Here is an 8722-nt window from a genome sequence, read left to right as displayed (position 1 = left end):
AAGGTTCTAGGCTATCGATAGAGCTCAATAGACAGGCAAAAATAAAAAAGGGTGTTATACAGATACTTAAACCAATGTTCAAACATTTGCCGCTACAATTTTCATTCTATAAGAATTCACAACAAGAAAAAAATGATAACAAGCCGTTAAATATAAAAGAGCTAAAAGAAATATACACATTAATAACAAACCACCGGTTACAAAATCCCGCGATGTGAAACGTAGTACACCATAAACGAAAAATATCACCATAATGATTATGTGAATTATCATATGCCAAGCATAGGTGGCAAGCAGGCACCGCGAACGCAAATAGACCCCGACGAGCAGCATCACACTCATAATCAACATTACCAAGTAAATGAAGTACAGAATTCCGGCTTCGAACGATGAAAATGGTTTCTGGTCGTACTCAAATGTAAACACTAGGAAAGCCACAGTGATACTGATTAGGGGTATAATGACGATATAGGCGATGACTAGGGTCCCCGTACGCAGATTTACGACCCAACAGCAGGCTGGCGCCACGCATAGGCTGTCAAGAACTTTACATTTCATTTTAAATTAGGTACTCTTCTGATAGTAAAAATATATATTATAATGTAATCTTCATAATATTTATCTGAAAATTTATAGCTCTCACACAACATGTCATGTTTGACGTAGTACGTTAAAGCAAGTCCATAGATAACTGTTTCAATGTCTGGGAGCTTTCTAGGACGGTGCAATAAGTTTTTGTTGAAAGAGGACTAATGTGATAGTCTAAGGCAGCGGTCGGCAACCAGCGGCACACGGGCCGCGAACCTCTCACTTGCACTTAAAGTCATAAATACTAACAAAGTGCGGCTTCTTAACTGCTATGTGGCCCTTGGCTGCTAAAAGGTTGCCGACCGCTGGTCTAAAGCACCCGTAATCTCAGCCCGTAATGATTGTATATAAATTATAGTTGGTCAAACCAATTTGTCAGTCAGTAAGAACCAGGAAAACTATACTCATCGTTTTAGGTGCTAGTACTAGAGTGTAAGACAAAGATAGTATGATTCTCCGTCTATGATTGAAATGAGAGTCCTTTGATAAACTATGTCAACCGGCTTAAAAAAAAAGGAGGAGTCAGTTTGACCCGTATGTACGCATGTATTTGGTATGAATATTTATCCGCGACTATCTCGCGTTTGGCTGAACCGATTTTGTTGCGGTTTTCATTGTATACTGCTGACAAAGAGTTATTTAGTATAGAGCAGATTTAAAGCGTAAGAAAAAATTGTGCTCCCTAGTTGACAACTGAAGTAGATGGCATTGTACTGCACCTACGTATCTACCCTGGCAAACCAATTATATTGACTTTTATTTTAATCAGCCAATTTTTTCTACTTTTCTACTGACGGAATATTCCGAGTATACCAAGTTACATTCCGAGATTCAGCCGAAATTTTAGCAAAAAAAGGAAAAATATTTATACTTACATTTACACATTTATTGTAATAACAAGTAATCTTATGGTTTAGGTTTAACTTTCAATTGAATGCTGATAACAACAGGTTTCTTAAAAAGGTCTACTAAATCATTCCTAGTTTGTGATTTGATTTGTTGAAGCCTGCCCCCACCAGCTCCAGATATAAGTCTAGCTATTCTGTCGGAAGGGCATTCCACAGCGACTGAACAGATAATTTTTTCTTCAAGGTCTTCGTAATATTCTAGCTCAATTTTGAGGTTATAAGGCAGCTCCTGGGCCAGGAAATCTAGAAATTTGGCCCGCACTGCTTCCTGTATTAAAGATTCTGGTGTTTGGTCAGTCCATTCTTCTGGGGAGAAGTGCAGGGATGCAGGCTTGGCGTTGCTAATGAGATAATCCTGAAAAATTATGACAAGAGTTTCAACCCGTGGACTATGTAAAGACATAAAACTTGCATAAGAAATCTGGTAATTTAGAGCATTTAATACAAAAATAACAAGTGTCATTCTATGGAACTTGCTAACTATGTACCTATAACAAACCGCCATATTGAAACTGTCTCTGAATGATGAATTTACAAATGGCTTTTTTTTACATAGTTAGCAAGTTCCATAGAATGACACTTTAACTATGTAAACAAACCGCTATATTGAAATTGTCTCTGACTGATGAATTATTGACTTTTGTTTACATAGTTAGCAAGTTCTATAGAATGACACTTTAACTATGTAAACAAACCGCTATATTGAAATTGTCTCTGACTGATGAATTATTGACTTTTGTTTACATAGTTAGCAATTTCCATAGAATGATACTTTAGTGTTTTAATAGATGACCGTCTAATACCTGTGTTGTTTAGTGTGTTTTCATATATGACTGTTTATACCTGTGTTGTCTAAATTTTGTTATTAAACAGAGTATTACAAAGGAACCTACAATACAATACAACATTAAATGTGACGTTATCCATGAAAAGGGACCTTAATGTCGATGGCGCTTACGCCATTATTAACGATGCTCCAATATAAATACAATGCCGCGCGATGCTGTGCGGCGTAAGCGCCATCGACAATAAGGTCCCTTTTCATAGCTAATGCCCCAAATGACTACTAATTTTCTAGTATCAATATTACCTTTATGTCTTTCACTCCATCTCCGTTTAAAGCTGATACCAAGAAAATGTCAGAGAAGTGACTATAACCCCTCTCTCTTTTCTTTTTTCTGCTATCAGTGTCAGGGTCTTGGACAGGGTTCCCAGCAATCATTCCGTTGGTCAAATTCCTTATCACAGATAACAGTTGCCTTTTTGATTCCAATCTGTCTATCTGAGAATAAGAAAAATAAAACATATTTAATTTTATTTTCTACAATTTAGATGATTAGTAAATTAAACCCTAAAAATTCAGACAAATTTGCATGCATGTGATTTCAAATTGACTACATTATAAGATGTAACTTAAGAGCAGAAAAAATACTTATTGGAAACTTCTCCCAAATTATGTCCTTATGTACATACTTACTTTATTTATAATTAGAAAACTAGGTATGTTCTGAGTGCTATGCAGCATGTTAACGACATCAGAGTGCAGATTGTCTTTGGTAAACTTGTTGGAGATGTCATGGACCACACCTATCACATCTGCACATCTTAGGCTTTTGTGACAAGCATTTATCATGGACTCTGGCAGCTTATATCTGAAAAATAAAAAAGGTTTGGTTTGTTTTTTATTTTATTTGCATGAGTTTTAAATGGTTACAGATGGTATTTGATTTAAAATTAAAATAAAATAAACTATTTTTATTGACAAAAACCAGAACATATGTGTTTGAAGTCCGTCTTCTGAGCTAGGTAAATACCTGTGTTACAGAAGTCAGTGTCCTCTCCCAGACAATAAAAACTATGTATGTAGGAAACAGGAAATTATATAATATTATTTATTGTGTTCCATACAATACTTACTATACTCTTTGGTTCCATGTACATTTTCATCACATAATGCCATGCTTTATTGACACTTATAATTTAATACTATCCTAATTTTAGGTGGTTTGAGTTTAATAGGGTCAGTTTAAGTGGAATAGGCTTTAGTTAAATGTATAAGTCAGAAGAAAATAAATATCATCTTCAAATTATTAAGTTGAACAGAACTTTTTAGTTGACACAACTTGACGTCCCGTTGCGTGCACGACGAAATATTAAGGAAACTACACTTGAAAGTAGGAATAAATGTGTTTTAAATATTTACCTTTTCTGTTCCTTTTCAGTAGCAACACCTGGTGTGTCAAGAAAAATTATTTGAGTGTCATTTTGAAAACACATTGCCCTTACTAACTTTGTGGTAGTGTGGACTTTATTTGAAGCAGCGCATATCTACAAAATGACAAAAACTTATAAAATCAAATAAATGGTTTATCATTAAAAATATTTTTGAGGTTATGTTACAAATTACAAATGGGATATTCTAACCGACATACCTTCCTCTCGACAATGTTATTGATTAGAGTACTCTTCCCAGAATTAGGAGCACCAATTATAGCAACGTTTACAACTTTGTTAATAGTTTTACTCGCGTGTTCGGGCTGAGATGAATAATACACTGCGCGGAAGACAATTGCTTTACTGTAAGTCATACGAAGAGCACTCAACATGATTGTCGACATATTGATTATTAGATATTATGTTTACTTATTACATACCAAATAATACTTTAATGAAAATAACGAAATATGAACTTCATTCATCCAGTTCGGATTTATTATTTTGATGACAGTTGACTGAGTAGACATTGACAGTATGTTGACAGATTCCGTCTGGTCATAGATGTAGGATCCTATAGACGTGCTATACGCGTGCGTCCGTGAGAGACAAAACATACGCATTACGACACTATGATGGGTCTCAGTGTCAGTCTCACATTTTTTTTTCCCACCGTAAATTTGGTATGGATTATGGTGGGCAACAAACAAAGAGTAGTATAATATGTAGCCAACAAATAAACTTTACCAATCATAGTGTCGCATTGCGTAAGTTTTGTCCCTCGGACGCGCGCGTATAGCATATTCTATAAGATCCTACCATCTATGGTCTTATGGTACGGATAAAAAAAAATATTTTTTTGGCTTAAAAGTCTCGCATCCAGGCCATAATTGTAAAAAAAAGATATATATAACTTTTCGCAAGACCAAATTTTTCGTTTCAGTTTTGGACGCGGAGTGGTTTTAATTAATTAATTTTAATATTGATGTAGTTTAAAAACTGAGCTTATAAAGCCCTATTGGTTAACATTAGTCCTAAAGTGGCGTTATCATAAAGAAGCTGTGTGGTTTCAACTCACCGGCATGATTCTACTCAGGTAAATTACTCCAGCTGAAGTTACGTACTTAAATAAACTGATATATAATTTTACACCTCGTTCATATTCATGTTACTTATTCCAGAAATGTCAGAGATAAAGTATAAAAAAGAAATTTTGTCAGCGATAGACCATTTGCGTTCAAGAAAATCGAGACCAGACATCAACCGAATTTGCAAGTTTATGTTAAAGTGCTACAAAGTTGCCCCGAAATACACTAAAGCAGATCTTAAACGTTGCCTCAAGGAGAAGAGTATTTACAAAGTTGATTATAAAGATAATGAGAGCTACAGAAACGCTGCAAAGTGGCGAAGGAAATCAAGCCAAAATAACAGTAAGAACTTATATTGACTTATATTTTTTACTCATATTCACCATACATTGAAAACAATTTAAGATTTGACCATTGTACATGTAGTGTACACTGAAGTAATCATTTTGTATCCAACTTACTTAAATATATATATAATATCTGGGAGTCAAAGCTTTGAATAGAATAGAATAGAAAATATTTATTTGGCGTAAAATAACATACATTTGGTAGGTACAACATAAATATTAATAAAGAAACATACACCAAATAGGATGCCGCTCAGCATATGCAGTGGAAAACATAAAAAACCCGAAAAATGCGCGTTTTCCCAGAGATAAGACCTAGCTAGATCGATTTTTCGCCCTCGAAAACCCCCATATAGCAAATTTCATCAAAATTGTTAGATAAATATATATAGATATAAATAAATATACAAGAATTGCTCATTTAAAGGTATAAGCTTATCACACACTACAAGTTAATTGTCTTTACTTTTTTGTTATTATGCATTTGATTGATTCTAGAAATGTCATCAGCAATAGCAACAAGTGAACGACGAATAATTACCTCGGCAATAGCCACTCTAATCTATCAAGACCAGAGCTACCTCGAGAACGGGATTGCATTTGATGAACTTGTACGGGAGGCTGCTTCCCAAGAATCGAAATACTCCAAGAAACAATTGGAGACCATTGTAAATAAAGAGTTGTCTTCGGGTAGTCTTGTGAAGCTACCAAATGGAAACTTGGCATTGGGCCCTGCCGATCATGATGGTGACAGTTCAGACAGCTTTAAGTTTGACTACAATGTTGAGTCAAATACTAAGGTGTGTAGTGATTTGTTGTATTTTAATTAGGGTTGTCAACCGTACTATATTATATTGTATTGTACTATATTTTGGCTCTCTGTACTATATACTTTTGGAAGAATATATAGTATGCTAAAATACTATATTTCCGATTAAACGTATATACACAGTATTATATTCTTTGATGGCGCCGCTCTCACGATACGCGATGATAAGAAACTCTTTTGTCGCCCTTTTTTTTTTCATGACATTTTTTGGACGTATTTGTCGCTTTCTGTCAAATTTGATAACATAATCAGGAAATTATTCATTTTTCAGATGACTTCCTCGGCAAATTCTTCATGTCGATCATCACCCCAACGAATGCGGGGACGGCCAAAAAAACGTGGCGGCGGCTCCTCCAGCACTGGGCAAAGTAATAGCATGACAAGAAACGCCGGCGTCCGCGTAGGCGAAAGACGAAAAATGGCCAAAAAAGTCTTCGACCCATCAGACAACAATGTTCCCAGCAAACGCAAAAGAGGAAGACCTGTGGGGTCCCTTAACAAGAGTACCATTAAAAAACGCCTTCTAATTACGGGGCAGGGAAGCAAGGACAAGGAAGGCACACCCCTCTCCGAAAGCCAAATGTCTTTAGACGGTAGTGGCGATGAACTGGACCAAGATGAACCAACACCCCATGAGACTTCTGGTGGGGTTTGTTCTGTATGCCATATTCAAAAATCTCGCGGATCCAATGACAGGCTTATTGAGTGCCGAGACTGCAATAATAAGGCACACTTAAATTGCCTACATTCAGGATCAGGCATATTGAAACCTAGGCCAGATAATACATGGCAATGTCCACATTGCAAGACCTGTGTAGTTTGCTGTGAGACTAATGATGCTGTAAGTTGTGTAAATGTTATAATAATTGCAATTCTTTCAAGTAAAAGGCACCAGTTTTCATATTTCTGCAGGTTAAAGGGCCAACCATACTGAAAACGCAAGACGTTGCGTATACGCGATGGTGTGGTCGACCTTTTACACCAGCGGTCGGCAACAGGCGGCCCGCGGGCTGCGAACCTCTCACTTGCGGCCCGCGAGCCTTCCCGGCTATTTTGTATGCAATATTTATTTATTTATTTAAACTTTACTGCACAAAAGAAAACTTATCGTACAAAAGGCGGACTTAATGCCAAAAGCATTCTCTACCAAATAATATTGACAAACAACAATTTCTGATAGTCTTAAATATTAACAAAGTGCGGCCCGCGTCAACTTTGTTAACGACTATGTGGCCCTTCACTGCTTAAAGTTTGCCGACCGCTGCTTTACACCAATATGCCTTTAGAACATACTAAAAAGTTACGATTTATTCTTCGTTATTTAATTGATTACAAAAATTTCAGGGAATATTAACGGTATGCAGCATATGTTCAGATGCGTATCACGCGCTTTGCCACACGCCACGAATCCCAGAGCGTCAGAAAGCATGGGACCAATGGGAATGTAACAACTGCCTGGAATCTCGACCCACGGTTGTCGGCTCCCCGGCCATCATTCCCAGCAGCCTAGAGTTCAGTATTCAAGGATCGCCTCCCGTCGAACCGTTCCTGAAGCCCCATGAGTTGGACAGATCTGAATCTAAACTTGCAGAGGAGGTGCCTATTGATCCCAGGATACCTGATATAACTAATTGGACAACGGATGATGTTTATGACTATTTTATGGAGAATTTCGCAGAAGCTGCTCCGTTGCTAAAGGAACAGGTAAACAATAAATAAATAAATATTATAGGAACATTCATTTTCCTCAAAATACTATTTTTTATGACTAACTAACTTTTGTCCGCTTATTCGCGTGTGTGGAATGATGACATTGATGTTGATTGATAAAAAAATTATGTCCTTCCCTGAGTTCATACCAAAATTCATCCCTATTGGTTTAGTGATTTAAGTGTGATGAACTGATGACGTAACAGAGTTACATTCTCGTTTATATTATAACGTAATCAGAATCACAATACCTTAATAGGATAATTCGCCAGTAACTTGCCACCCCAAACCAAAAATAAATTCTATTAACCTATAAAACTAGGACGGCCAGTTACTAAAAGTGGCCAGTTATTGGCGAATTACCCTACTAATCTTTATGGCTATGCAGGTACAATTAAGACTCGACAAATGGCTTGTCCCTCCCTCCCTGCTTAGCATATTGTATTTCTTGGGATACCGTCGCCCACAATGTTAATTGTTCATCGGTGGACCTTATCCCTTTGGCCTTTTGTAATAAGGACCACCAATGTACAGTCTTATTAGAAAGGGGTAGGGGTATTAGGGGGCAGTTAGGAATGTTGCTGTTTTTACTAAGAATTCTGTAATAACTATGTTTGACATGTTTCAGGAATTCGATGGGCATGCATTGAGCATGGCACGGCGAGCCGACATCGTGAGAGGCCTGGGACTGCCTCTCGGTCCAGCACTCAACTTGTACCGCATTGTAGTCAAGCTGCAAACTAGGAAGGACGACTGGACAATGTGTTGGGGTTAAGTCACTTGATAATAATCGTTTGTCCCTTTCTGACGTATTGGTATGATGGAAAGGGACAAACGATTATTATCGGTTTGCTAACTGTAGTAAACGTTTTTTGAATAAGGGGGACATTTTGAACGCCAGATGGCGAAGGAATATGCTGTGCCCCGGACGCCAGGCGATCGCCATTATTTAAGCGATATTGAACTTTACGGAGTTCTGCATAAGTCCCAATTGCATTGGCGAAGCTGACGGCTGTAGCCGACGTTGGCGTTAGTGGC

At 37.2% G+C, this 8722-nt stretch overlaps 2 protein-coding genes across 2 annotated transcripts; one reads left to right on the top strand and one right to left on the bottom strand.

The window, feature by feature from the left end:
• Positions 1–1463: 1463 nt before the first annotated feature.
• Positions 1464–4200, bottom strand: LOC134666329 (GTPase Era, mitochondrial). Its single transcript, XM_063523475.1, has 5 exons — positions 3929–4200; positions 3700–3824; positions 2974–3148; positions 2587–2778; positions 1464–1851 (listed from the first exon to the last, which is right to left on the bottom strand). The coding sequence occupies exons 1-5, from the start codon at positions 4112–4114 to the stop codon at positions 1495–1497; spliced, it is 1035 nt and encodes a 344-aa protein (XP_063379545.1). The 5' UTR covers positions 4115–4200; the 3' UTR covers positions 1464–1494.
• A 436-nt stretch (positions 4201–4636) lies between these two features.
• On the top strand, positions 4637–8483 carry LOC134665969 (histone-lysine N-methyltransferase 2D-like). Its single transcript, XM_063523027.1, has 6 exons — positions 4637–4806; positions 4892–5140; positions 5644–5945; positions 6246–6815; positions 7319–7678; positions 8313–8483. Exons 2-6 carry the CDS (start codon positions 4894–4896, stop codon positions 8457–8459), a joined length of 1626 nt encoding a protein of 541 aa, XP_063379097.1. The 5' UTR covers positions 4637–4806; positions 4892–4893; the 3' UTR covers positions 8460–8483.
• The last annotated feature ends 239 nt before the right edge of the window (positions 8484–8722 follow it).

The sequence above is a fragment of the Cydia fagiglandana genome, chromosome 7 (assembly GCF_963556715.1).
Source record: "Cydia fagiglandana chromosome 7, ilCydFagi1.1, whole genome shotgun sequence".
NCBI classification, from domain to species: domain Eukaryota; kingdom Metazoa; phylum Arthropoda; class Insecta; order Lepidoptera; family Tortricidae; genus Cydia; species Cydia fagiglandana.
This window is presented reverse-complemented; position numbering and strand designations above follow the sequence as displayed.